Source organism: Phyllostomus hastatus, unplaced genomic scaffold (genome assembly GCF_019186645.2).
Source record: "Phyllostomus hastatus isolate PE091 unplaced genomic scaffold, TTU_PhHast_1.1 phas_contig_150, whole genome shotgun sequence".
NCBI classification, from domain to species: Eukaryota; Metazoa; Chordata; class Mammalia; order Chiroptera; family Phyllostomidae; genus Phyllostomus; species Phyllostomus hastatus.
The window spans coordinates 2,267,680-2,295,632 of NW_025333611.1; the positions used below are offsets into that span (position 1 = coordinate 2,267,680).

A 27,953-nucleotide genomic window follows, 5' to 3' on the forward strand; every position below is an offset into this window, starting at 1 on the left:
TTCAAATCAACGATTTGGAACATGAGGAAGGAAAACAGCATTCAATCAGAGCAGGAAGGAAAAAAAATTCCAAACAAAAACAAGGAGAGGCTTAGGAACCTCTGGGGCATCTCCAAATGTACCAACACCGAATCATACGGGTGCCAGGAGAAGGGGAAGAGCAAGAAACTGAACACTTATTTGAAAAAATAATGAATGAAAACTCTCCTAATTTGGTGAAGGAAATAGACACACAAGTCCAGGAAGCACAAAGAGTCCCAAACAAGACTGACCCAGAGAGGACCACACCAAGGCACATCACAATCAGAATGCCAAAGATGAAAGAGGAGAGAATCTTACAAGCAGCAAGAGAAAAGCAGAGTGTTATCTACAAAGGAGTTCCCATAAGACTGTCAGCTGATTTCCCAAAAGAAACTTTGCAGGCTAGAAGGGACTGGCAAGAAGTATTCAGAGTGATGAAAAGCAAGAACCTTCAGCCAAGATTGCTCTATCCAGCAAAGCTATCGTTTGGAATGAAAGGGAAGATAAAGTGCTTCCCAGATGAGAAAAAAACTAAAGGAGTTCATCATCACCAAGCCATTATCACATGAAATGTTAAAGGGACTCATTTAAGAAAAAGATCAAAACTATGAACAATAAAATGGCAACAAATTCACAACTCTCAGTAACTGAATTCAAATAACAAACTAAGCAAACTAGAACAGAAGCAGAATTACAGAAATGGAGGTCACAGGGAGGGTTATCAGCAGGGAGGTGGAGGGGGGAGAACAGGGGAAAAGGTACAGGGAATAAGAAGCATAATTGGTAGGTAAAAAATAGAAGTAGGAAGGGCTGGGGTGGTGGGGAGGGGTGTGGGGTAAAGACAGAAAACTGTACTTGAACAACAGTAAGAAATGCTTATAAAAACACAAACAAAAATCAAAATAGACAGAGATGGTAAGAGCAGTATAGGAAATGGAGAAGCTAAAGAACTTACATGCAGGACCCCCAGACATGAACTGAGGGGGGTATTGTTGGAGGGAAGGGGGTGCCGGGCAGAGGGCAGGAGATACAGACGCGCTGAACGGCACCGTGCAACTTGGTCAACAAACCCCAAACGCGGGAATTCCCCCAGGCCACCCGGAATGGAAACTGTTCAGAAAGGAAAGGGGTGGACCGGAACCTCTGGACAAGACTCCAGAGACAGAGCGAACTGGAAGGTGCAAGGCCCAGCGGCAGTGTCCTGGGGCTGGTGGGGGGCAGGCGTCAAGAGGCCCCGGTCGCTGGGGGAGGCAGGAGACCACCTGCTCCTCCTTCAGGAGGGCGGAGGGCGCCTCGGAGGCTGGCACGCCCCGCTTGTCCATACTTCATGATCACTCACCCAACTGTTTGCTTTGTGAGATTCTTCTGTGCTGGTGTTTCATTGTTAAAAACAGCAGCCCTGGCTGGTGTGGCTCAGTGGACTGAGCGCTGGCTTCTGAACCACAGGGTTGCTGGTTCGATTCCCTGTCAGGGCACATGCTTGGGTTGTGCGCCAGGTCTCCAGTAGGAGGCGCACGAGAGGCAACTGCTCATTGATTTTTCTCTCCCTCTTTCTCCCTCCCTTCCCCTCTCTAAAAAATGAATAAAATCTAAAAAAAAAAAACCTCACCAGCAAAGGTGAGGTTTTGTGACTTGGAGCATATGGGTGTCCCCTGGCGTGGGGCCTGGCATGGGTGGCCGGTGGGCAGGCCATGGCCACAGTGGGCGGGCAGCCAAGCCTCTGGATTTTGGAGAAATAAGGTAGTCTCTCACTGAGGCTTCGTTCTGGCCCAGGTCCTGTACCCAGGGTGGGGCTTGGACTCGTCCCAGTTCAAGGACAGCCGTCTCTGCTCCCGGCTCCGTCTGAGGTCTGCGCCCAGCCCCACGCTGGCCGGCCCGCCTCCGCCACCACCCCTCCTGTACGCGACCCAGGGCCGGCCCACACTTGGCTCTGCATAGACGGACCTACCCCCACGGGCCTCTTTCTCACGGAAACAGGTCACCCTGTCTCCTGCGGTGCCCTGCGACTCGCCTTCGGGATGAAGGCGCCATGGGCAGTGCTGGTCTCCCAGGGCTGACCATGCAGTGTCCTGTGCCACGACTGAGTGGCTTAAAATGGACGAGTCCATTTCCCTCCATCCCAGGGGTCAGAGGTCGGACGTGGGCCTCCCCGGCTGGCTCCGCCTGCAGGTGCCAGGGCAACCCTGTGGCCTTTTCCAGCTCCTGGAGGCGTCCTCCTCCAGCAGCGTGGGCGGGGCTGCTCTCCTGCTCCTCCCCCCACCCATCCCCCTCTGCCACCGGGACAACCGCCCCCCTCAGAGTCTGCCGGCTCGCAGATGGAACTCCCCTGTGCTGTGCAGGCTGGCATGGTCCTGGGCTCTTGGGGACCGGGGTGTGGACACTTTGGGGGACCATACTCTGCCTCCACGAATGGGCTGGTGAGCCGGTGCCAGGACCCAGGCCTGAGGCTGGCACAGGGGACAAGTGGGGGGGCTGAGACCACACTGATCCAGCAGTCAGCTGGAGGCCGCTGTCGTACCCCCCCGCCCCGGCACAGCCTTGCGGCTGCCACTACACAGGACGTACAGCGTCAGAAAATCATCCATTGGCGTTGATCTGCACTTTGCTACTTTGTACGCCTTAATAGTCATGGATGTCCTGGGCCACCAGAACTTTTGAAATCAGCGACCTGAGTGGCTGGGAGGTGACCGGCGGCGACCGAGCGCTGGGCCAGCTCGTGCCGCGGGCGGATGCTAAGCCCACACCCGAAACACACTCACCCCCAGAGCCCCCGGGAGCTCCTCCCAGCCTCGACAATGCGTCCGTAGTCCTCGGGCCCAGACTCTCACTACCCAGAGTCTCTCCCAAGGAGAGCGCTCTAAATACAGAAAGCCGCTCCAGCCCGAGGACCCTGGGCGCAGCCTTCGCTGGGAGAGTGACTAATTAGAGACAAGCTAATTGTCCCACCGCGGGGACCAGCGGGCGGTGACAGCAAAGCCCTGTCGTTCAAATGCCGAGCCTGAGGAGCACAGCCCAGGTGCTTTCCCGGCGGGGAGGGAAGCAGGCCCCTGCGTCGGAGGGCCCGGCCCTCGGGCACCTTTGATAGCACGCGAGGAGGGCGCGGGCACAGGTCCTGGCTGCAGGGCCCCGCCGGCTGCTTCTCCCCTGGGCTCTCCTGAGCGTCCCGCACTTCCCGGGGTCTCCCGGGACGCACGTGACACAAAATCCTGCCTCGAACGGAATGAGTCGAGTCACTGGTGTGCAAACTGAACTCAGGGCCTCTGTGTGTGTGGACGTGTGTGCACGTTACCTTCCGGTGCATGAACATGTGAGAGTCTGCGTGTGAATGCCGGCGAGTGTGCACCCGTGTGGATGGGGATAGATGGGACACGGGTGTCTGTGAATGCGGGTGTGAATCCATGCACGTGCTCATGGGAATGGGCGGGACTGTGGACGCATGTGATGAGCCTACATGTGTGTGCGTGCCGTGTGAGTATAAACGTGAGTGTGGGGCCCTGTGAGTGCACGTGACGGTGATGTCAGGTGTGCACCCCCGTGTGAATGTGAGGCCGTGAGTTTGTGAGCGTGCTGCTGGGGAGGAACGTGAGGGTGCCCGTGCGTGCGTTGGGTGCCAAGTGTGTGTGCTGGGTGAGCCCCCAGCGTGACCGGTGGCATGCGTCGGAGGGGCTGTGATCTGGTGGCACCGCTCCGAGGGCCAGGCCCCCCTGCAGGTCTGGCCTGCAGCCCAGCACCCGGCCCGGCCCAGGCCCGGTCTGAGCGCACACTGTGCAGGGCAGCCCCAGCTCCCGGCCCTCCACACGCCCGCCCCACGACGCCAGAACGGCCAGCAACAGCCCCGCGGCGACCCTGCTGTCGAGCTGCGCGGAGGAGCGGCCAGAAGAGCCTGGCCGGTCACCGTGCCCACATCTCCAGCCCCGCAGCGGAGGCCAGGCCTTCCGTGGGGGAGCAAAGGGGAGGGCGCTGGGCCACTTCTGACGGAGAGTGGGAGAGCGCCCGGTCCCCTCTCTGGGTCTCGTGTCTCCACCCAGGGCATCCCGACACAGCCAAGCAAGGCACCCCTCCTCAACACGCGACGAGCAGCAGGTGCCAGGCGTGCCTCGGCCGCCCCCCGGGGCTGGGGACAGGGCCACAGGGGAAAGGCCCGACGTGTCCCCGCTGGAAGGAGCACAGAGCGACCTGCTTTTCCAAACCAAGCCCGCTTTATTGGAAACTTTCCACATGCCGCAAATGTACATGAAAACACCCACTCAAAACGCGGTGAGAACACACGACTCAGGAGCAGGCGTCGCCAGGCGGACGAGGTCTGTCATCACAAGGCAGGTGACACGCATCCGGTCAGTGAGCGCCTGGCCGAGCACACAAACCGTGAGGCCCCCAGAGGCTACGCCGCCCGCGGGGAGCACGCTGGGCTCAGCTGTCTCCCGTCTGAGTTGCAGGCGGGCTGGGGTGGGGCGTCCTCAGCCGGGGGGGCCACCGGGCCCGCCGTGTGTGCCACGTGTCGCCCTCGCCCCTGCAGGGGCCGGCCCACACCCACCGCCGCCGCCGGGGAGCATGGCAGCGTGGCCTCCTCAGACCCGCCCGTCCAGGCCCTGGCCAAGAGCAGCCGCGGTCACCATGATCCCCGGTCCCCCGGCCAGGAGCGCAGTGGGAGGTGCTCTGCCCCTGCAGCAGTGACGCAAAGCCCGCCCTGGAGTGCTGGGGGAGCTTTAGAACACAGGGTCACCCCGGGACATTTCTGGTTAGAACCCTGCGTCCCTGGGGCGGATGAGACCGGTGACCACCACAGGGCCACTGAGCCTCGCCCGCACAACCCTGTCCCTTTCCGGGCAGTGCAGGGAGGGACTGGAGCAAGCCCACGGGACTCTGGGCACCCGCGTCCCACCCATAGCCCCTCACCTCCGGTGTCCCGGCTGAAACCCTGGGACCCACTGCCAACGGCCACACCCACACGCCGGCATCCTCACCCGCAGTTTCCCGTTCCTCTCTTACACGGTCTGAACGATTCTCAGATCCGAAAGGAGCAAAGGACGCGGCGAAAAAGGCAGCAGGAGGCTGTCGCTGCCCCGGTGCCACCGAGGCCTGGGGCGTGTGCCCTGGGCAGGGGCCTCCTGGGCACGGGCCGGAGGGCCCCGGGCAGGAGCAGGCGGCGGGTGCCCCTCTCAGACGCTCCCGAGGCCCCCCTGCCCGCTGTTCCAGCCCAGGCCATGCCACGCTCGGTCCCCGCGGCCCCGGGAGGGCGGCCCTCGGCGTCCAGCCCTGCGGAGCTGCCCCCGTCCCCCAGCCAGGGTGTCTGCAGACCCGGCCAGGGCAGAGAGCGCCCTCCCACCGCGCACACGGGCCTGGGACGAAGGTCCCTGGAGCTGCGTCTGCTCGGCGCTCAGAAGGGCCCTGGGAGGCAGGGAGAAAAGTCCCCGTCAGACGGACGGGGCAGCAGGGTGTGCCCGCTCGGCCTCCTGGGCTCTCGGCAGAGGCGCGGGCACAGGGGGATGGGCAGAGCCTCGGGGCGGCGGGGGGGAGGGGGGGCAGGGCTCTCTCTTTTCACAAAGCGGTAAACGCCCGGCCTCTCCTTCCTCATCCCCTCTCCCTCGTGGTGCTCGCGCTCACACACCACGCACACGCGAGTGTCCACAAGTGACTCAATCACACGCGCAGAGCCGAGCACAGGTGTGCGCACAGACACACGCGCCAGGCCCCTCTCCGCAGGCAGCATATGGCCCGCCGCCTAACAGCCCGGCTCTGCCGACTGGGGACCATTAGGGTGGGCTCTCCTCCCAGTGTAGATGCTGCAGAATGCAAACTGCAGTTAACACCGGTGCCAAAACGGCACTTAGAGAGGATGAGCGCATCACTAGCATCTGGTGGGCCCTGTCTGGGTGCAGGGGCGGCGGAACGTCCCGCTCTCGGGGAAAGGATGGTCGTGGGGGACACGGAGCATGGTCCCCCGCTTCCCGACGCGGCCCGCGCCCCCACCCCCACCGTCAGTTGGCGTGAGCGGCACTCCCGGGCAGGGGTGCGCACTCGCCGGGGCGGCCGTCAGACAAGGGCTCCAGCCACAGCCACAGCCTCTGGATTCCTTCCCGGGGGGCTCTGGGTGAAAGGAGAGGACCCTCAGAGCCGCCGGGGGCCCCAGAGACGACTGGGTCACCTGTCTTCCTCCTGGGCTGCATCCCACCTTCCCCATCGCCCTCACCTGGTGGTTTCTAGGTGCCGCCGGGGGAAAAAAGTCCAGGCATTGGGGGGGCGCGAAGCTCCCGCCTCTCAGACCCTCACCCACAGCGGCTCGGCCCCGCCCCTCGGGGCCCGGGGGGGTCCATCCCGCAGCCTTCGAGGCCGAGAGAGACTGGACTGGGCCGCAGGGTCAGGCCCACGAAGGTGAAGGCTGCAAATCGGGGTGGGATGGAGGCCGCTGGGGGGGCACTCACCTGGAGACAGAGCGCCCCCAGCTGCAGCCCAGGAGAAGGAAGGGTGCCCCGTGGTGCTCAGAAGACGGCAGGAGAACTGGGGGACGGGGGCGGAGCGCTCGCCCGGCTGCACCTTTGCAAACACGCCATCACCCGGTCGGGGCGGAGCGGAGCAAAGCGCAGCTGCCGGCAGCCGGCGCACAGGCTGCGCTCGGGCGGCAGAGCACTGGCGGCCTGCGCCCCAGGACGAGGACTGCAGAACAGTGCGCCCTTCTCAACCTCAGGGAGGGGCGTGCGAGTGATCCCAAGGGGCCAGGTCCCCGGTGCGTTAACAGCACGTCAACTGCAGGACGAGCTACGTGGAATGGGGCGACCGTCACCATGGAAACAGAGTAGGAAGATGGAGGGTCGAGGACCAGCAGGGCAGCTGGATGCGAGCAGGGCCTTGTGGGCTCTGCACCCCCAGCCCAGAGGGAGAGGGCAGCATGAGCCAGGCCCAGCGTGGGGAGCCGCCCAGCAACGCCCGGCACGGGAGGGCCTCGAGGCCGAGAAGGCAGGGGCTGCAGCTGGGCACGGGGGTGCGGGGGCTGGGCCCTGGACCCTGGACCCTGGGAGGTCGGGCCTCAGTTTTGGAACAGCTGCGCAGGACTTTTAAAGTGCAGAATACAGCCATCTGGGATGGGGAGGCCGGTCACTGCTCCGGCCTCAAACACCCCCGCGCGGCCCTGCCACGCACCCGCCCGTCCGCTGCCCCAGAAGCACGGACCTCCGCAGGGAACTGCGGCCGCGGGGGAGCCCCCCACCCCGCCCCGGGCGCCGCCCAGCACCGCCTGGACCTGGTCCGACGTCGGCTGGCAGGAAACACCGGAGGCGCAGCTGGGTGCACGCGTGTCTTACTGGGAAAGACAGCCCCCACGCCTGTAGCCACAAGACTTCCAAGCTCCTCGCTGCGGCACTGCTGACCGGAGGGGCCGCGCATCTCACAGGGGAGCACGCCCACCCACATGCACAGCCTCCCCCAGCCCTGGGCCTCAGGCCACCCATCCGTGCAGCCCGGTGGCAGGTGGCCAGGGACACGTGAGCAGAGGGACACTCCTGGGGGTCGGAGTGAGGGGCAGTGTGGGCCAGACGGCGCTCCGGGGACCGGGCCGGAGCCCCAGGGAGCCAGGGCATCACGGTCTGTGACTCAGTTCAAAACCGCCCTCGGCCGGGTCTGAGAGAGGCTGCCACCCGCTTGCCCTGCCTGTCCGCCTCGCACCGTCGCAGCCCACGGTCCACTGAGTGAGGGGTCCTCACCGGAGGAAACAGGAGGAAGCGTCGGAAGCCCCGGGGGGCTGGGTGGGGGTCAGGGGCCCAGGAAGAGGCCTCCTTTCCTCCTGTGACCCACCCGGGGGTCCTGGTGTCCGGCAGGTGAGGCGGAGGAGATCGGAGGTGGCCCGGGCAGGGGCTCGGCCTGCTGCTGGCCACCCCTCACCACCACAGGTTGGGCGGCTCCTCGGCCACTCGGCTCTTGAACAGGGTGATCTCGTCCAGGTGCACCATGGGGACGTCCCGGATGACGTCGGTCAGGCCCTCGTGCAGCAGGGGGAAGATGACGACGTTCAGCGCGGGCCGCTCCGCCTGGAAACTGAAGCGGAGGAGGCCGTTAGCAAGCCCCGAGGCCGCCCGCCCCACCCGTGGGTGCCCGGCCACCTGCCGGACCCTCGCCCATGGCTGGCGCAGAGGGGCACCGACTCTACCCGCTGGGGCTGGAGGAGAGGTCTCTGGGGCGTCACCCTGCTGCCATCTGGGCCCCCATGGAGCGCCAGGCCAGGGAGTGCAGGCAGAATGGGTCAGAACAGCCCCTGCATTCCTGGGTGTGGGAGGGGGCAGGTTTTGGGGTGGGGGCAGCGCCCCAGGAGTTGCAGAACCCAGGCCAGCACCCGCAGTGGGCGGAGAGAAGGGACAGGGCTAAACCCCACAGGCAATCCCGGAGCGGTGCAGACGCCTGAGTCAGGTGAGGCATCAGGTCTGCCAGGGAAGGGGACCAAGGCAGCCACTGGGACTCAGGAGCCACTGTCTGCACAGGTGACAAGTGGCTGCCAGACCACCTCCCCGCCGCTGCACCCACAGGGTCCCCTCCAGGCCGTGGGCGAAAAGCACAAGCAGACAATCTCCGCGGAGCCTCGGCTGGGCCCAGGGCTGTGCTGGGCGCCAAGAGACGTGCTGCCCCGCGCCCCCCGCCCCAAGACCCCCTTCCCACCTGAGGAAGCAGCGCTTGGGGAGGGGACGCCCAGGCCACTGTCCCTCCGCCAGTCACCAGGGGAGACGGGCCCCTCCCTCCCTATCAGCCTGGGACTGGCCCCCGTGCAGCAGCCTGGACACAAAGCCCAGCGCCACGGGGGGCGCATGGAGAAAGGGGACGCCGTGGACCCCGGGAACAAGCCAGGACGCCCAGAGTGACTCTAGTCACAGGGAAACCGTCTGTCCCTCGGGTCTGGGCCTGCAAGAGGCGGGGACATGCCGCCCGACAGGGGACCTGGGCACTTGCCAAAAGCAAAGCACGCCGCCCTGCCGCAAGGGGAGGAGGAGAGCCAGTTCCCGGCCCCCCTGCCCCTCCCCCGCGGCCCCAGCGCTGGATTAACGACTCCTGGCGAGGAGATGCCAGGAAAGCACTCGTAAAACTTGATGTTCGGGCTGTAAAGATGCCGAGGAAACGCCTCCTGTTCTGCGCACGACCTTTTCCTCGTTCTGCCCTCGTTCTGCTCGAGGGCAGCGCGGTCCGTGGCCATGAACCCCGCAGGCCAGTCCTCGCCGGCACACCCGCTGCGCCGCCGACTTGACTGGAAGCACAACAGTCTCAGATGTGGGTGCGCGCGCAGGCGCCGCGCCTGCCTGCCCGCCTCCCGCCGCCCGGGGCTGCAACAAGCCGTCAGTTCGCTGAAGGGGATGCTTTCCCAGCAAACGCAGGAACGTAGCGGCTGGGGGCCCTCCCAGAAGGAAACCCACGGCCCTCGGAGGGCCTCCCCTCGGTCCGCACGGGGCGGGCCCGGGCCAGGGCAGCCCTGCACGAGCACGCCCGCCCCTTCTCTCTGTGAAGCCCCTCCCTGGCCCCCCCACCAGGAGCCCACCACACCGTCGACTGGGCCCACACTGTCCCCACGCGGGGAGGGCCTTGCTCGGAGAAAAGCCTGCAGTCGGTGACGACTAAGTGAGGAAGACGGCGGACGCAGAGGAAGAAACCCCTCGCTTCCCAGGGCAGGGCTGGGGACCCCTCCGGGGGCCAGGGCCTGCGGGTGGAGGTGAGTTCCCGGCCGGGCGGGGGCTGCGCGGCCCATGTGCTCTGTGTAGCCCGTGCACCCTGTGTGCGTGTTATAACATTCTCTGGTATGACTCAGCGTAGTCTGGGGTGTAAGTAAACAGATTTGATGAAATGAAACAAAACTCCTTCCGGCCACACTCGCCTAGAAGCCAGGCTGGGCCGGTTGCTGCAGGCAGCACAGCTCACCTCTCGAGGCCTTTCCCCGGACCGGGGCTCATCAACCACGTCTCCAACAGCCTCTGGCCTGGGGGACAAAGGCCAGGCCTGCGAGGCCTCCTGCGGAACCCCCCAGGCCCGGCACTGGGCAGCAGCCCTGGCCTCCCCGGAACCGCCCCCACCGGGCTGTCACCTCGGGACCGAAGAGGCAGGACCCACAGGAGCCAGGCACAGCGCCTGCGCACGGGGCTGCTGCCTGACTCTGAAGCCCAGCACCAGCAAGCTCGCCGCCCGGCCCCCAGGAGAGGCAGCGAGAGGGGACATGAGGGGCGTGACCCCGAGGGTCACGGAGCAGCTGGGCAGAAGGGCCGGCCCCTCGAGGGGGGCCTGAGGCATCACGGGGGCTTCCGAAAAGACGAAAAGACGTCTGAGAGACGTCAAGCTCACTCCGCCACCGCAGCGGTGGGGGCGGGGCTGACCGCACCGCAGGAGGCGCCCACCCGGGCCGTCCGCACACACGCAGGGCGCAGGGCCGCAGGGCCGGGAAGGCTCGGGCCCGGAGGCTGGCTCTGAGCACTCCAGGGAGCAGGAGTGACCCTGCACCTAAGGACCACCTGCTGGGTTTGCGTCTTTGCCTGGGAAACTAGAAACAAAACGGAAGTTGACAGCTTCTCCCCCCCACGTAAAGGTCTTACAGAAGAGCCACAGGGATGAGACACTTCATGAACCTCACTTGCGCTACAACCACCACATTCGAGAAGCACCGAGGCAGACAGCGGCCAGAGGTCAGCCGCCCTGGGGCCCTGGGGCCGACGAGGAACACCCACCGCAGGCTCACAGAGCCCAGCTGCCTGTGGGGACGGCGCCCACCTGGGCCCGCGCAGACCCCGGCTCTGCCCGGCAACCCGCCTCGAGACCAGGGGGAGCGGTGGGCTCCGGCCCCCGCACAGAGGACGGGCCCGACGGACCTGGGGCTGAAACACTTGCCCCGGGCCGACGGCTGCTGGCCTGCTGCGGAGTCCCCGGGTCCCACGCGGAGGGACAGAAGCGCAAAGCCGCGGGCCCTGGACCACTGGAGCCGGCGGTGCAGGTCAGAGGCTGCAGGCACGGAGAGGCCTGTTGGTGACCTGCCTTCCGAGGGACTGGGGTGCAGGGGGGCCGGTGCAGGGTCCACTCCCAGCAGACCCCCCTTGGCCTCCCCAAGTGACGACACAGGTTTCCCGAATCCCCAAGACCCTTCGTGCAGCGAAGGAGAAGAAACACTTGCGCCCCACTGTCCTTCCTGAACACGCCTGGCTCCTCCACGACAGGCTCTCCCTCCGAGGGCAGCAGCGCGTCCTCGCCACTCACCAGCCGCACCCCGTCCCGCTGACTGCAGGCCCCCCGCTGGTTCCCCGCCTCCACCTGCGGGCCAGTCGGCGTGTTCTCAGCCCTGCAAGAAAGCCAGGCCCGTCCTGAACTCGCCTTACAACTGAGGGAGCAGCCACCCAAGGCCAGAGCTTCCAAGCGCCAGGGGCCCAAACCCAGGTCCACTGCCAGACCCGCAAGGGCCCCGGCCACACAGAACAACTGCAGCCCCGGCTGGTGTGGCTCAGTGGACTGAGCGCCAGCCTGTGCACCCAAAGGTCGATGGTTCAATTCCCGGTCAGGGCACGTGCCTGAGCTGCAGGCCAGTACAAAAGAGGCAACCAGTGTTTCTCTCTCTCACGTGGGAGTTTCTTTCCCTGTCTTCCTCCCTCCCTTCCCCGTCTCTGAAAAGAAAAAGAAATGACTGTTGATGACCCAGCTGACACTCTCTCCGGTGAGAGTGCTGCAGACGGGACACCCGCCCCGCCCCGCGGCTGAGTCACAGGGAGAGAGAGGCAGGTGAGCGACAGGTCAGGCACCAGGTGCTGCTCCGGCCCAGTGCCTCTGAGCTGGAGGCAGGGAAAGGGTGAGAAAGGAGGGGCGCCAGAAGATGAGGCAGGGAGGTCTGGTCTCCAGCGCCTCGGGTTCACCTGGTGGCCCAGCGGGCGGAGGGGACCAACCCAAGTGCTGAGGTGGAGTGCAGGTTACTGTGAGCCACGGCGCCACCTGCTGGGCACTTGCAGGAAAGCAGCAGGGACCCCGCAGCCCAGAGGGGCAGGAAGGCCGGCCCACCCTGTCTATGCGGACATTCATCCAGGCCCACGCCGCCTCCCCGCCTGGACAGACCCCTGGGGGAGCCGCCCCGCAGCGCGCCTCCGGGAAGACATCTGCGCAGACGCACAGGAAGAGGCTGCTCCCGTCGTCGGTGGGGCTGTCAGCAGACCCGGCGTGGGTGCGGCCCGCTGACCGGAGCGTCCTGCAGCCTGTGAGCCTCGTGCAGCAGGTGGGGGCTGGGGGCCGGGGAGCAGGCAGGCCCCGGGACCCGGGCTTGCTGCAGGAGCACACACGGAGGCCACGGAACGGGACCAAGGCATGCTCACCGCCACACCCCCAACCCGAGAGAGCCAGCCACTGCCCCCACAACTGGGCAGAGCGGCAGCACCCCACCTGCACCCGGGTTCCTGAGGCCCAGCGCTGGGAGCCGTCCGGCGTGTAACAAAGCTAGCCCTCCGACCCCCGAGCGCCCGGCAGTCAGCCATGCCAGCCATGGAAGCCGCCGCGACCCCGCATGACGGGCACCGAACAGCACTTACAAAGATGGTCTGCGGCGTCATTTATCGACAGGAGAAATCCACGACGAGCGTGAAATCAGAAGAACCAGGCGGGAACCGAGTAAGAGCTCCACCCCGGTCTGCGGGCCACGGGGACCGCCGGCTGGTGGGGCCGCAAGGAGCCTTCACTCAGCGATGGCTCGACGCAGCGTCTGCGTTTGTAGAGATACTACAGACGCGAGTTACCTTTACAGCCGGGAGAGGAAAACCTCAGCCGGGGTTTCTCTGGGGAAATCCACTGGCAAACCGCAGAGATGCGGTCCACCACGCAGTCCCCGCCACTGGGCCGCCGGGCCCCGTGGTTCTGCAGACCTGGCTGACGGCCCGGCCCGGTTTTTGGGAACAGCTGGGCCTCCACCCTGTCACCTCCCCCACCAGTGGGGGCACAGAAAGCGGGAGGAGGAAGCTGCGACCCTCTTGGCCATGCTGAAATGAGGGCGCCCACCACCAGCCCTCCCTCAGGGGCACCACGGCACTCCCTCCGCAGAGGTCTCCGACTGCCCCCGCCCCACCAGCTCAGGTCAAGTTCTCCCCAAGAAGCACCCCTGACCCGCATTCCAGTTCTGGGGGCTCCCCTGAACCCCACTCCGACTCCAGGACGGCCACCCTCACTGGGCAGCTGGGCCCAGCTGTGCAGGACAGCAGGCCAGAGGGCACCCACCTGCCACACAGTCCCCCGCAGGGCGCAGGAGGGGACCCCAGCCCCCAGGGAGACCGATGTTCTTAAATCCACCACCTTCACCCACCTGCACCCAAGGAGCCCCCGCCACCAAATCTGAACAAAGGGCAGAGATGCAGAAAACCCAGAGGTCAAAGGTCTTTGCATCACGGCACAGGAACAGCAAGTGGAACGGAGGCCCCCATCCCAGGGGCTGGAGACCCAGGAACAACCCCAGAGCCTGGGGAGGCGGTGCTCTGCCTGGAGACCGGGAGGCTGAGACAGAGGGCGCATGCGCGTCCACCCTCCAGACGCGGCCCCCTCAGGCCAGCACCTCTGAAACGGCCGCAGGTGTCCAGCGGCACTGTGTGGACGCCCGGGCCAGGCTGCACGCAGCTGCGGGGGGGCGGGCCCACGAGACAGGAAGGGCGGGCTGCGAGGAAGCCGCGAGGCCGGCTGGAGTCGGAGGTGTCGGCACGAACTCGCTGGACATGAGTGCAGACGCTGGTTGGGGGCGGGGGCGGTGCACCGACCAATTTCCTGCTCTGTCCCGGAGAGGGCCGGGAGGGGGTGATTCCCCGGGGCAGCGGGCACCCTAATGCCCCATCTTGGCTTCTCAACGCTCCTCCCCACACGGAGAACCAGGGCCGATTCCGGGGCCGGGCAGGAAAATGCAGCACGAACCCGGAGCACCCCGTGGCGGCGGAGAGTAAGAAGGCGCTCGGAAAGGAAGGGCCGGACCCGGGGTGGAAGAGCCCGCGGCCACACCTGGGATGGCCCGAGCACCGGCAGGAGCCGTGTGAGCCGTGGGCCGAAGCCCACCGAAGCAGGGAGACACCCACGGGGCCATGTCCTGCGAGGAGACAGTCCAGGGAACCCACGAACAGACGGGGGAGGGGACGGGGCTGTCCCCGCTCCGAGGCCCCGTTAACCGACACAGAGGAAGAACGGAAACGGCAGAGCGTCCCTGGGCAGACGCCGGAGTGGCCCTGGGGCCGGGCCCCACGGGGACGTGGGGGCTGGCGGGGCCGGTCCGGTCCGGCAGGAAACAGGGCGTGTGAGGACTCTTGCGCGGTCTCCCCACGACTGTTCGTGCGTCCGCGTTCGAAGGGAGACTTCGAAGGGAGAAAACCGTCACTTCTGCAGTTTTCTGGCCAAAAGACATCAGGCGAACCCACGCCGATGGCCACTCTGCCAAGCACCAGTGCTCTTCGAGCGTCAGGGTCACAAGAGATCAGGAAGGACCGGGGACGATCGCAGGCTGGAGACTACGGAGACGTGACTGCTGAGCCCAAAGGGGGCCCTGCACGGAGCCCCGGAACAGGAGGGCTGCGGGGAAACTGAGGCAACACGGAGGTCCGAGGCCGAACACCCACAATGCACCACTGTTCCCCCACTCCCACGGCTGCTCTGTGGGGACCCAGGAGGCAATGTCTCAGGGGCTGGAAGGCGAGAATGCTTTGGCCGCTGGGCACGAGGGGGCTTCAGCTGTAGAAAACTGACCCCGTGGCCGAGGGAACGCAAGGAGAGGAGAAGGCCCTGCGGTGGACAGAAAACACCCTCTGCCCGGCGGTCTTGAACTCCAGGAAGGAGCTGTGGGGCACTCGAGGGAGCCTGGAAGGGGGAGAGCGACACCCAGGGCCCCCCCCACTCACCTCCGGAGGAGGGTCTGCTGCAGGCTCTTGCAGGTGGCCAGGGACTCGCCGGTGAACATGTGGCACACGACGACGTGCAGGCAGCGGGCCATGAAGGCCAGCACGGCCTCAGGCTGCAGGGTGCCGCTGCGGGAGACCAGGCACAGCCGCTGCAGCGCGGAGCACTGGCTCAGTGCCTGGAAGAACTGGGCGTTGGCGCTGAAGTAGGGCTGCTCCAGCCTGTGGGGGGAGAGGGGTGTGAGTCCCGCCGGCAGGCCCCCGCCGGAGCTGCTGGGGGGCAGACATGTGTGCAGTGGGTGGGGCCTCTGGTCTTGGGCCCCGAGCACGGCAGGGACCCAGGCCTCCCTAGCCAGCAGCAGGCCCGGCACCCAGCACCAGACAGTGTTGGCCAGGCGGCAACCCCCTGCCGCAGGCCACAGTGACGCTGTTCCCCTCCCTCCACATCCCCCGTGTTCCCCAAGGCCGGCCAGCAAATCCACGCAGCCGCCGCCGTCGCCTGCCCACGGCCCCAGCACTGTGTGCAAGTCACTCCCGGGAGAAACTGTGTCGGACCCGGGACTGCGTCTCTCCGGGCCACACCCCTGCCCACAGTGCAGATGCCCCTCCCCAGGGGCAGGGTGAGCCCTCCATCTGCACAGCTCGCCCAAAAGGAACCCCACGAGGCCTCTTCTCAGCACAAGCTGAGGGGGCCGGGCTGGCGACCTCCCGGCCGGCCCCACAAGGAGGTCTGCAGCGGTGACCTCGCATTGTAAAAGGAGGGGCTTCCAGTGTGGGCGGGAAATGTCCGCACCACCCCGAGAAGGCAGCCGGCCTGCCCTGGGCACAGGGAGTCCCTGTCCAGGCCCCCCAAGTCCCCAGCGGGGGGAGAGAGCCCCGGTTCTCTGGACACAGCAACACAGAGAGAGGCCAAGCCAACCAGGACGCAGGGGAGGAAGGAGCAGTCCCCGACCCCCGAGGGAGCTGCACAGGCCTGGCACTGGTCTCCGCCGCCCCGCCGCCCAGGGACACAGACGGGCCACACCACGGGGAGGGGCCTTCAGAGTCGGGTCTGCGAGGACAGACGGTCGTTGGAGCAGCGGCCCAACAGGCGCCCGCCCCGGCACGGCCTCTGTCCTGTGCCCTGCCGTCCGAAGCCACAGGGCACCGACAGGCCATCGGGAGGCCGGCCCGGACGGGGTTTAGTACGATGCAAGCACAAGTTCTGGCAAGCTCCCGACACCACGGCTGCTGGAGAAACTCGGGTGCTCCCGGGGTGACTGCGGGAAGCCACAAGTCGCCTCCTGCCTACAGTCCCAGGGGCGCAAGAGGGAGGCCTCCAGCCGGGCTGCCCAGGCGGCCCCAGCCGGCAGCCGGGTGTCCCCAGTGGAGCACGCGCCAGCCCCTGGGCCCCTGAACGAGCTGCACCCGAAGGAGCTGGGACTGAGCCCTGGGCACAGCGCAGCGCAGAGCCGCAGGCTCGCCCGGCAGAGGGAAGGGCAGCGCCCTCGCCCCGCGGGGCCGGGACAGTGAGCACGTGCCGCGCCCACGACAGCTGTGCACGTTTTTTCTCAAGGAAGCGCGTGGGCACGCTATTTGGTTCTGTCAGGAACAGCTTCTGGAACCGCCTGCAGGGAGCACCTCTCTGCCAGCGAGAGCCCTGCAGGCACCCGACTGCTGAGCTGAGCGGCGCGGGGAGGGACAGGCCTGCGTCTCCGTCACTAGGTGGCGCCGCAGGTCTGTGCTGCGGCCGAGTCCTCGCTCCGACCTCCTGGGTCACGGACCAGGTAGGCAGGCAGGTCGGCAGACGTGTGCTGTGTGCATGCACATTTTAAAATGTTTCCGACTAGCCAGCCATGTCCAGGCCCTCCCACTCTGCAGGACGCCACCTGTTGCAGGTGATCAGGTGGGCAGGCCTGCGGGGAACGCCCGGTCCACCCTTCCCCGCCCCCTCAGTGGGCTGGCGGAGCGGACCTGAGGCGAGTGACCTTCGGGGTCTGTGGTGAGTGCACAGGATGAGGAAAAGGTGCCCCCCATGACTGGCTCTGCCCAGGGGGGCCTGCGGCCCTTCTCCCTACCAGCTCTGCCCCAGCCCCTAACCAGGAAGGATCTGGCCATCTGGACACCCACCCAACTCCTGGAGAGGTGGCTCAGTTTCCCGGAGGCTCCGTGGGCACAGGCAGGGCTCGGGCTGCTCCCCCCACCCCCACACCCCCACTCTCAGCCTGCCCGGCAGCACCCAGGCCTCTAGGATGATCCTGGGACAGCTTCCGGGGCCTGGCTCCCAACGGCTCTCTCTCGCATCTGCCCAGACGCCTCCCTGATTCCAGGTGGCCGGTGGCCTAGGGTGACTCAGGGCAATGCCCCTCCCTTCCTGCTCCCCGAGGCAGGGCCTCGTCAGTCCCAGGAGGGACGGTGCCCTTCTCTGTCCAGCTGTGACCCTCTGGCTGCCGAGGTGTGCCACAGACCTGCAGCCAGCCAGGCCCCGGCACCGCCTCCCCACGGGAGCGCCCCGGCTGCACAGAGGCGGCTCCCAGCCAGGCCTGGCTGCACAGAGCTCAAATTCACGGGTCGCCCTGGCGGGAGCGGCAGCAGCAGCAGCGGCCAGCCTGGGACCCCGAGGGCTGCCACCTCGGGAAGGCACACCGGGAGGTACAGGAGCTGCCCGTGTGCCCCAGCCTCTGCAGAGTGCAGAACGCCCCCCGCCCCTCCCGCCCCGCCCCCAGTCTGCGGCTGCCGCCCACACAGCCGGCAGCACCTGCTCCTTTCACCCCGGCCTCCCCAAAGAAGGCAAGGATCCAGAGTGCGGGGGCCACTTGGCCGCATTTAGGAAGAGCCAGTGTTCGTTCTGAACGGGCAGTCCTCGGCCCCGATCGGACGTGGCTCCTGGCAGCCGGCGTGCACAGAGGAGCCATTATGAGCTGTGGTCGGGTTCTCAGGCAGCCCACAAAAGCCGTCTATCCAAGCCCCACGGGCCCCCGCCCCCCAGCCACACAACTCTGGCCGTGCACACACAGCCCCACCCCCGAGGAAGACCCGGACCACGGGAATCCCCTCCCAGGCCAGCGAAGCCACTCGGTGACCACTGAATGTGCTGCACTGCCCCACTCAATAACCACCGACCGGCTGTGTCCCCGGGCACGTTCACCAGCTCTCTGGGCCTCACCCTCCTCGTCTGCAAAATGGGTCGATAACAGCTACCCTCCTGGGGCTGTTGAAAAGGGGTCGACACCCGCAGGCACAGGAGAAGCACCATCATGACCGAGACGGCTGGACAGCAGCTGCGGCTGCCGCCTCCTCCTGAAGCTTCTGGAACCCTTGCCCTCTCCACCCGCCTCCTCCCTCCCTGTGGCTGCAGCCCGGTCTCCTGAGCTGGTCCCTCCTCCTCCCTCCCCCACCCCGACCAGTTCCTGTCCCCTGCCTGTGGTATGGTCTCTCCTGTCCCCCCCGTGCTGGCTTGCAGCTGGCTCCCCGACAGGGCCCGGGGCGTCTCACGCTCACGCTGGCACACACACGCCCGCCCCGCACGACCTCCCTCCTCGGCGAGGGCAGCTGCTCCGGCTCAGCCCCCCAGGCCAGACGCCTGTGGCCCGCTCTGCCCAACCCTCACCCCACACATCTGATCAGTCAGCACATTCTCCGGAAAGTCAGGATCCGGCCACTTCGGCCACCCTGCCTTCCGTCCCATCTCCATCTGCCCCGGCAGCCTCCCGCCCTGGCCCCCTGGTCTTTCTCAGCACGGCTGTGTGACCGGCCCTTCCCCCCGGAAGCACCGCCAGTGTCCTGGGCCCCTGCTGCGCCTGGGAGACCCGGCACGTCCGCCTCCAGCCCTGCGCTAACTCAGCTCCGTGCGGCAGAGCAACCTGTGCTAGGGGTGTCCCTCCCTGTGCTAGGGGTGTCCCTTCCGCACGCGCGCTGCCCAACACCTGGCCACTCGCGACACGGACACCGAGCACCTGAAACGTGGCCAATGTCGCCGAAGGACCGAGGGCGGGATTTCGTTGCACTTGAACTTGTTTACAGGTGGGTCGCCCTGTGGCTTGTGGGTACTGCCGGCTGGTGCGCCGTGACCGACTGGTCTGGAATGTTCTCTCCCCTGGTGCTGCTTCGCACACTCAAGTCCCTGAAGCCCTCGCTCAGCTCTCGCCTCCTCCACGGAGTCCTCCTGGACCGCCGCCCCGCAGCCGGGCGCCCTCGCCCCGCGCTGCCCTCCGCCCGGCACCTGCCGGCCGGCGCCCTGCCACGCGCTTTCAGTGCCTGCGCTCGGTGCCGGGCCGTCTCCCACGGACAGGGGTCCCTGCTTTGTTCGCTGTCCCCGGTCCTGGGGCAGCACCTGCCGTGCAGGGCGCTCGCACATTTGAGTGGACGAGGAGCTAGGCCACGGGCGACGCGCCCGCCCCACCTGCCCTCTCGGGAAGAGTCCCTTTCGCCCTAAGTCCCACCTCGCGGGTGGGGGAGCCGGGCACAGGCAGCCCCAGGCTGACCCCGGGTGTCCGACCCCGGGACCCTCCTCCACCCAGGTCCCCCGGACCAGCTCGGAGGCTGCCCCCACGCCCCCCCCAGCTCCGGGGAGGCCTGGCACCCGGAGCCCAGCCCTGCAGCCTGGAGGGCGGGAGCCCCGGCGCTCTGCCAGCCCCCGGCGGCTCTGCACGCAGCAGGCACTTCGAACGCCCTGGGCGAGAGGCGGGCACGGGGACAGAGACGGCGGCTCCCGTCACCCAGGGCACGTCGATCCTACACGGCAGGAGGACGCTGGGGCTCCCTCGACCTGCTCCGCCTCGTCAGAGGGCCGTGTCATAGGGCCGCCTCCATGACAGGGGTCACAGCCGGGGCCTGGAAGCCCCCGGCTCTGGCCCGCAGCACCGAGTAAGCATTTGTGCTTCGGCCCTAGGCCAGGCCGTTCCTGGTGGGCACGGTGACACGTCGCCGCGCCCTCTGGCTCCAGCCTCTCACGGAGACCAGACCACCGACCCAAGGCCCGCCCCCACTCCTCCCCAGCAGAGCCGAGGTCTGCCGCCACCACCACGCCAGGGGGGGTTTCTGGGACGTAGTGCAGCTTCCCAAGATCGGATCTATCAAGACTTCCAACTGCGTCTCAGGGCAGCGAAGACTGACCCTCTCACCAGAGGGCTGGGCCCTCACGACAACACCCGCCGGCCACAGCGGGACGCAGGGGCCCCCGGCCTGCCAGCGGCCCCACGGTGAGAACCCAGGGTGAGTTCTCCGAGGCCGCACGCTGCACCCCCTCTCCCTCTGGGTCGGACCCCCCACCTGCCCCAGAGGGGACCACCCTCACCTCTCAGCAGTGCGGCCCCCACCTCTGAGCCCCGCCCTCCATCTCCTCCGTCCACACCCCAGGTGGGATGCAAAGGGGCCTTTCCCAGCTGGAGGCCGGACCCCTCCTGGTGCCCGGGGGGCTGGAAATCCTGTCCACAGCAGCCCCTGTGGCTCAGCCACCCCGACAGCCTGTCATGAGGGCGACCGGAGGCTCGGCACCACGGCTCGTGAACACCCGCCTGGCTCCCCGACCCTGCCGACTGCGGCTGCCCGAAACCCCGCACCGCCCAGAGCCCATCCCTGCCCAGGGTCCTGGTCAGGCCCTGGCCCCAGCCTCTCGGCCCCCGGAGGGCCGGTCTGGGTCTGGCTCGTCCGGCCAGGTGCACGGCAGGTCTGCCGATGCTCGCCGACGAAGGGCCCTGCTCTCCCCCCGCCACCCCCAGGCCCCGGCGGGCCGGCCGAGGCCGCGGAGGGGCTGCCGGCCCTCACCTGAGGTCCTTCAGCCGCCTGCAGTGCCTCAGCATGTCCGAGAGGGCAGACATGTAGACCACCTTCCCCATCATGCCCAGGTTGGCCAGCGAGAGGGACTGCAGCTGCTGGCACTGCAGGCCGATGCTGACCAGCCCGGAGCCCGTCAGGATGCTGGGCAGCTGCGCCAGCGTCAGGTGCCTCAGGAAGGCCAGCTGGCCGATGGCGGCCACCTCTGAGTCCCCGACGCTCTGCGCCCGGCTGCAGGGCGGGAGGGAGTTGCGGATGGCGGGCTCGTTGCGCGGCATGGCGGAGGAGAAGTTGGACCCGATCAGCTCGAGGCGCTCCAGGAAGGGCAGGTTCTTCAGCAGAGACCAGAACACGGAGGACGGCTGGGGGCCCGCCTGCCCCGGGAAGGGGCTGGGGCTCGTCTGCACGCCGATGCGCACCTTCTTGCCGAAGCCGCAGGGCACCGCGTGCATGGCGGGCTGGGCGGGCTTGCAGCCGGCCCACGGTGCCGAGTCGGCCACGGAGCAGACGGGCAGGGCCAGGGACCGCAGGCGCTGCAGCCGGGCCAGCAGCTGGCACAGGTGCCGGCCGGGGCCCTCGGCGCTGTGGTGGTGGGCGGCCGAGAGGTTCAGGTGCCGCAGGTTGCAGCAGGCCTCCACCAGCGTCTCCAGGATGCCGCTGTCGATGTCGTCCTCCGCCTTGCGCGGCAGCGAGTCCGGGGACAGGCAGTGGACACAGCCGCTGAGGTTCAGGCTGGCCAGGCTGCGCAGGTCCTTGCCGCCGTTGATGACGCGCTGGATCAGGTGGCCGCCGGATAGCGCGCACCGGCTGAAACTGAAGAAGAAGGGGTTGTTGAACTTCATGTGCTGGAGGAGGGACGAGCCGTTGAGCCAGGACTTGGGCAGCTGCAGGGCGTCCAGTGCGACGTTGCGGGCCATGGAGTCCAGCAGGTTCTTGGTGGCCCCACTCTCGGCGAAGCTGCCGGGCACGGAGATGAGGAAGGCGTGCAGGTTCTCGGGCGTGCGGTCGCTGAGCACGGCCAGGTAGAGCCGCACCACCTCCTGGTTGATGTAGCCGGGCGCCAGGCGGGCGTAGAATACCCGCAGGCTCTGGTAGTGCGGCACGTTGCTCTGGCCCACCATGAGCTGGCCCGAGAGGATGGCGCCCTCGCGCGTGCGGTCCAGGATCTCGAAGTAGAGCAGCAGCTTCTCCAGGCTGGTGCAGCAGGGCACCACCCCGTACGAGGGCGTGAACAGCGTCTGCTTGAGCTCCCGCACGCGGCTCAGCGTGGCCTTGCACTCGCCGCTCAGCTGGCTGGCGTCAAAGCCGGGGCTCACGTCGATGGCCAGGGAGCGCAGGTGCTGCAGGGCCGACAGCATCTTGGAGAGGCGCAGGGAGGTCAGGTGGCAGCCAGAGAGGTTCACCTTCACCAGGCTGCGGCAGCGGGCCACGTGCTCAACCGTGGAGCCCGACAGCCAGTAGCAGCCGGCCATGTTGAGCTGCTGGATCTCCCGGCCGATCTCCTTCACCAGCTGCTTCACCTTGTCCTCGCTGGCCTGCAGGACAGGGCGGGTGGGGACAGCAAGGGGGGGTTAGGGTTAGGGTTAGGCGCCGGGAGCGAAGGGAGCCGCCGTCTAGCGTCTAGCGTCCCGCCAACCCCTAGGGTCGCCCTCGCCCCAGACCATCAGGGCCCACGAGGACCCACAGAGGCCCCACCCTCGGGCAGAGGGGACACTCCGGGGAGAGCTGGCACCTCCTCTTTCTCCCCACACACTCACCTCCACCCGACAGCCAAGAGCCCCCTGCTGGGAGGGTGAAACGGTGCAGCTGCGGCAGGAAGGGTGGCGGTGCCTCAAAAACCGCACCCAGAGTCACCAGCAGCGGTGACCCAGCAATCCCACCCCGGGGTGCCCACCCACGGAAACCGAAAGCATGCCCATGGCAGCATCTCCACGATGGTCCAAAGGGTAGGGGCAACCCAAGTGTCCGCCCACGGACGAATAAAGAACAAATGGGGCCCATCCATGCTACGCAATACTATTCAGTCACGGAAAGGAACAGAGTTCTAACCCTGGCTGGGCAGCTCAGCTGGTTAGAGCAGCATCCCGAAATACCAGGGTCACAGGTTCAACCCCCCGTCAGGGCACATACAAAAATCAATGAACGAGTGCGAAAGTAAGTGGAACAATAAATCGACATTTCTCTCTCTCTCTCAAATCAATAAGTAAAATTTTTTATTTTTTAAAGATTTTACTTATTTATTTTTAGACAGATAGGCAGGGAAGGAGAATGAGAGGGAGAGAAACATCAATTGGTTGCCTCTTGCACGCCCCCAACTGGGGACCTGGCCCGCAACCCAGGCATGTGCCCTGACTGGGAATCGAACCGGCAACCTTTCAGTTTGCAGGCCAAGGCTCAGTCCACTGAGCCGCACTGGCCAAGTCACAAGGGTTTCTTCAACAGAATACAAACAGCATGAATTCAAAAGTTCAGTAACAAGCCCTTCACCAAAATTACAGGCTTGTGCTCCACCAAATCCACTGTCGAGGAAGTGGGACGGCAAGCCCCGGACTGCGAAAGAAAACACTCATAATGCGTGTGCCTGACCCAGGGCTCGCGTCCAGAACACACGCGGGACCCTCGGACCTCGCTGAGAGGAAGGGAGATGGTGGTGAGCGGGCAACAGCCTCGCACGACCCCTTCTGAAAAGCTCTCCCGATGGCCCGCACAGCTGACGGAGGCATAGCCCACTGACAGCAGCCTTGGTCGGGGAACGTGAGTGAACAGCACCTTGAGATACCACGCCCCGCCCATCAGAACGGCTAAAGCTCAAAAGACCGACAGCGCCAAGTGCTGGCGAGGACTCAGAGCAAGCAGACAGCAGGCGCCCTGCTGGTGGGGTGTCAGTGGGGCCGCCCCTCCCACATCTGCCACGGAGCCGGCTGCAGAGGTAAGTCTCCCTCCTAGCCCGAGGCCCTCCCGCACGAGGTCCCTGATACCTGCACCCTCCTCCCGGGCGGCACGCTCCCTGTACTTTTCGGCCCCTAGTTTTTGTCACGCAGGTGTCTTGGAGGCTGTTCCTGTCGGGAGTCTGGGCACCCGCCCCCCGCCGCCATGAGCTGCACAGCACCCCTCCACACAGACGGGCGTCTCGGCTGTCCCCCATCCCTGGCCCACACGCGCCCGGCCACGCCCGCGCCTGCCCCTCACCTCGTAGTCCTTCTGCAGCAGCACGGTGTGGGTGAGGCTCTTGTCCAGGCACAGCGCCGCCAGCTTCCGGCAGGTGCGCCGGACGTTCACCACCAGGTCCGTGCTGGGGACGTGGCTCAGGATGTGCAGCAGGATCTCGTCTGAGAAGCCCAGCAGGTGGGCGCCGGCCGGCACCTCGGCCGCGGCGGGGGGTGCGTCGCCATCGCTGGGCGTGTCCTGAAAACACAGGGGCGCCGAATTCCCACGGGGTCCCCGAGGGCAGCCTTCAGCCCGGCCTCCCCAGCCAGGGAGAGTCCATTTCACCAGAAACCTCGGCCGCAGAGCGAGAGCCCGGGACACTCTATGAGCTCGTCTCCGCCTGCACACCGGGACCTCTCTTCACAAACGAGAGACTCGATCGAAGGGCAACTGCACGTTTTCTTTAATGTCAAAGTGACTTTTCCTGCTAAAGACTCTGGTCAAGTCTGGCGTGTTTCAGACTCAACTTAGGCGCACTGGCCGAGGTCCTCCGCTGGTGACATCTGCTGCCCTCCCCCTCTGCCCCACAATGTCAAGTTGTAGTGTAACCCTTGGGGAGAATTCCACCCAGAAACAACAGTAAGCCTGACTGGTGTGGCTCAGTGGACTGAGCACCAGCCGGCAAACCATAAGGTCATCGGTTCAATTCCCAGTCGGGGCAGGTGCCTGGGTTGTGGGCCAGGTCCCCAGTAGCAGGTAAGCAAAAGGCAACCACACACTGATGTTTCTCTCCCTCTCTTTCTCTTCTCTTCTCTAAAAATAAATAAATAAAATCTTTCCCCAAAAATCTTTAAACAAAAAGAAAAGAAACAATATTTAGGGACAGAAACAGGGCCCCTCACAGGGCTGGTGTGAGGGGTAAATGAGTCACTGCGCACAGTCCTCGGACCACGTGGGGCGGTGACTTTTCAGCCCTGTCGCTGCGGGCTGGCAACTTTCAAAACCAGAACACACCATTCTGGAATCAGACTAGGAGGATGGCTGCACAACCTCGTGAATATACATACATATATTTTTAAAGCTAATTTCCTTTTCCTTTTTTTTTCCTTTAACTCTCACCCAAGAATGTGTTTATTGGTTTTAGAGAGAAAGGGAAAGAGAGGTAAAAAACATCAATGTGAGAGAGAGTGAAACTTCAATCAGTTGCCTCCCATATGTGCACTGACCAGGGATGGAACCTGCAACCTAGGTATGTGCCCTGACGGAGAACGGAACCCACAACTTTTTGGTGTATGGGATGACACTCCAACCAACTGAACCACCCAGCCAGAGTATGACTATGTTTTTGAAAGCCACTGAGTTGTACACTTTAAAAGTGTGAATATTATCCCCTGGCTGGTGTGGCTCAGTGGACTGAGCGCTGGACTGAGAAGCAAAGGGTCGCCAGTTCAATTCCCAGTCAAGGCACAGGCCTGGGTTGTGGGCCAGGCCTCCAATAGGGAGCACGTGAGAGGCAACCACACAGTGATTTTTCCCTGTCTCCCTCCCTTCCCCTCTAAAAATAAATAAATATTTTTCAAAATAAAAAAATGAGACCACCCAAGAAAAGGGGACCTTGGTCACCCAAGAAAAAGGGACCTTGATCTCCACATCCTTCTTGGTGGATGGATCTTGGTGGAACAAGACTCCTCTCTCCTCTCACGGGCGATGCAACAGGAGGCCTCGCTGACTGGGTCCCCAACCTGTGCTTCAAGGAACAGGGAAGGTGGGGCCTTTGTGCCGGGACCCCATATGACCAAGGTACCAGACAGCAGACACTCCCCCACAGCCACGACCTCAGGAACACACCACCAACCAGAACCTGCCACCACAGCCAGGCTGCCCGCCCTAGGGCTCTTCCTCGGGGAGCTGCAGCTTCCCTGCTCTTCCATCCACCGCCAGTCTTGGGGGGGCAGGGGGCCGCGAGGGCCACTTCTGAGCAGAGTTCACACCAAAGTTAGGGGAGCTGTCAGCCACTCCCACCCACCTTCCACAAACCCCAGCCCCATCCTCTCCTGTCCCCCAGCCCTAGGCAAACCCCCAGGTCAGGAAACGTGCTCGCAGTCGCGGATGACGGATAGAAACACACAAAGGTAGGCGGGGAGCAACAAAAGGGAAGACACTAGTCCGAGTCCAGATTCCCCCAGACTCTGGTCTGCAGAGAAGATATCTTGCAATACTTTACAGAGAGAGTCGGTGGGTTCTCCATTGGACCCAGATTGGTGGAGCGTTGGCGAAGGAATTCTGGGTAACTCCTAAGTCCCCCAGTGGAAATGGCCTTTCCTTTACTACCCGCCAAGTCACACAAGTAGCCCCCCCAAAAACGGGCTGGACTTCAACCGAGCATTCAGAGACTAAGGGCGGGACGTGGGGCGGTCGGGGGTGGGGGTGGGGGATCCGTGGGGGCACGGGGAAAGAGCCTGTGAGGCCTGCCGGAGCCTGGAAACGGGGCGGGGAGGCGGGGGAGAACTCTGGGGGTCAGGAAGGCAGTGCTGCGAAAGGCACGCACACCCGGACGGGGAGAGGGCTGGCGCCTTCGCAGACCAGGGTGAAGGCCTGGAGGGCAGGATGGGGCAAGGCCAGGGTCAGGATGGGAGAGAATGGGCGAGGCCGAGTTCAGGGCTGGCACAGAAAGAACCCGGGCCGGCCGACGCCAGGGCCGGGGTGGAAAGGATGGAGCGGGGCCGGGGTCCGACGGGAAGGAAGGAGTGGGCTGAAAAGGACGCAGAAGAACCGGAGCCGGGATGGGAAAGCCCGAGCGGGGCCGACGCCGCGGGGCAAGGAGCAGAGCGGAGAGAGGCGCCCGCCGTACCTCTCCGGAGCTGGCCATGTCGAGGTAGGACCGAGCCGCGGCGGCGGCGGGAGCCGCAGCCCCAGGGCCTCACGCCTAGCTGACCAGAGATGCTCAAAGCAGGCGCGTCCGCGGCTCCACAGAGACCCCGGCAGGGGGCGGGGCCTCGCCTCCCTCACTTCCGGCGCCCTCTTACGCACTTCCGCTCGCCCGCCGGCTTGCCCTGCGCGGCCGCCATGTTGGGTGCGGCGCAGCCAACCAGGCCCCACTAAGGCGTGGAGCGAAACTGAGAGGACCCCAGGGGCTCCCTGCTTGCTCTCTGGCCCGATCTCCTAACTTTCATGACTTTAAATTTAAATAGCCACGCGTGGCTCTTGCCCCGTGGGACAGCGCAGCAAAAGTGAAGTCCCGTGAAGGCAGGCACACTGTTTCCATGTTACGGCCGTACCCCCGACCCCTAGCGCTGTGTGTCTGCTCAGAATACACGCTGAAGGATGAATGCGTGAGTGAAGCAGGGCACCAGCCGCTGGCAGGGGTCTCTGAATGATTCCAGCCTTTGTGTCCCTTGTGTGACTTCAGGCCGGAAGGCGTGTTCGAATCCTGACATTTCCTATCCATCTTACCCGCCAAGCCTCAGTTTCCCCACAAGGAAGTGGACTGCCCTGCATCAGCATGACCATGAGCACCCTCCTGCGACCTCAGCACCCGGCACCCGGATGAAGGGAAGGGTCTCGGGCTCGACGCTCCTGCACTAGCCTGGACCCCCTCCTCCCAGACAGGCTTATCGGGGTGCGCTTCTGTCCGGTCAGGCCTGCTTTGAAGAGGAAAGACGTTCCAGCGAGGCAGGTTTCAGCTCATTCAAAAGGTGAACCTCAGGTCCTCAGAGCTGCCTCATGGGGGAGCCAGGCGCCTGAGAAAGGGAGTGGTTCGGATCCCAGGGCCGGGCAGCTGCAGGCGTTAGAGGTAAATTCCACCTTTCCGTCAGACAGAACGGTCGTGTTGATGGACGGGGGATCTGCCCAGGGAAGCAGTGAAGCAGGCGGTGATCGGACTGCCTGTATGTTAGGGTCAAACTCCATCTTCCTCGCTTATGTGTGACCTGGGCCAGCCACCTGTCCTCCCAGAGCCTCATTTCCCCGACCTGTGAATGTGAGCTAAGGGGAGGACAGACGGGCCCCTCCCACTCAGCCTGGCTTGGGAGATGCTGGCCCTTTGCTCCAAGCCAGGCATCAGATGACCGGGCCGCCTGCTGGCCCTGGAGGCGAGGAGCAGGGCATCAAGGACTGCGCAAGTCAGATGTGTGTCTCACCTGCACTTCCAGAACCTTTCACAGGAGAAAACTCCCCCTCAAAACC

General features: G+C 65.3%; 1 protein-coding gene across 2 annotated transcripts; it reads right to left on the minus strand.

Moving 5' to 3' along the window:
• Positions 1 to 4,201: 4,201 nt before the first annotated feature.
• FBXL18 (F-box and leucine rich repeat protein 18) lies at positions 4,202 to 26,761 on the minus strand. 2 transcript variants are annotated; one of them, XM_045821418.1, is made up of 6 exons: positions 26,620 to 26,651; positions 25,407 to 25,510; positions 23,811 to 24,026; positions 20,613 to 22,156; positions 14,871 to 15,089; positions 4,202 to 8,049 (listed from the first exon to the last, which is right to left on the minus strand). In XM_045821418.1, exons 4-6 carry the CDS (start codon positions 22,091 to 22,093, stop codon positions 7,893 to 7,895), a joined length of 1,857 nt encoding a protein of 618 aa, XP_045677374.1. In that variant the 5' UTR covers positions 22,094 to 22,156; positions 23,811 to 24,026; positions 25,407 to 25,510; positions 26,620 to 26,651; the 3' UTR covers positions 4,202 to 7,892. The 2 variants fall into 2 exon arrangements, with proteins under 2 accessions (XP_045677374.1, XP_045677364.1); XM_045821408.1 differs by lacking the exon at positions 25,407 to 25,510 and having other exon boundaries at positions 26,620 to 26,761.
• Positions 26,762 to 27,953: the final 1,192 nt, after the last annotated feature.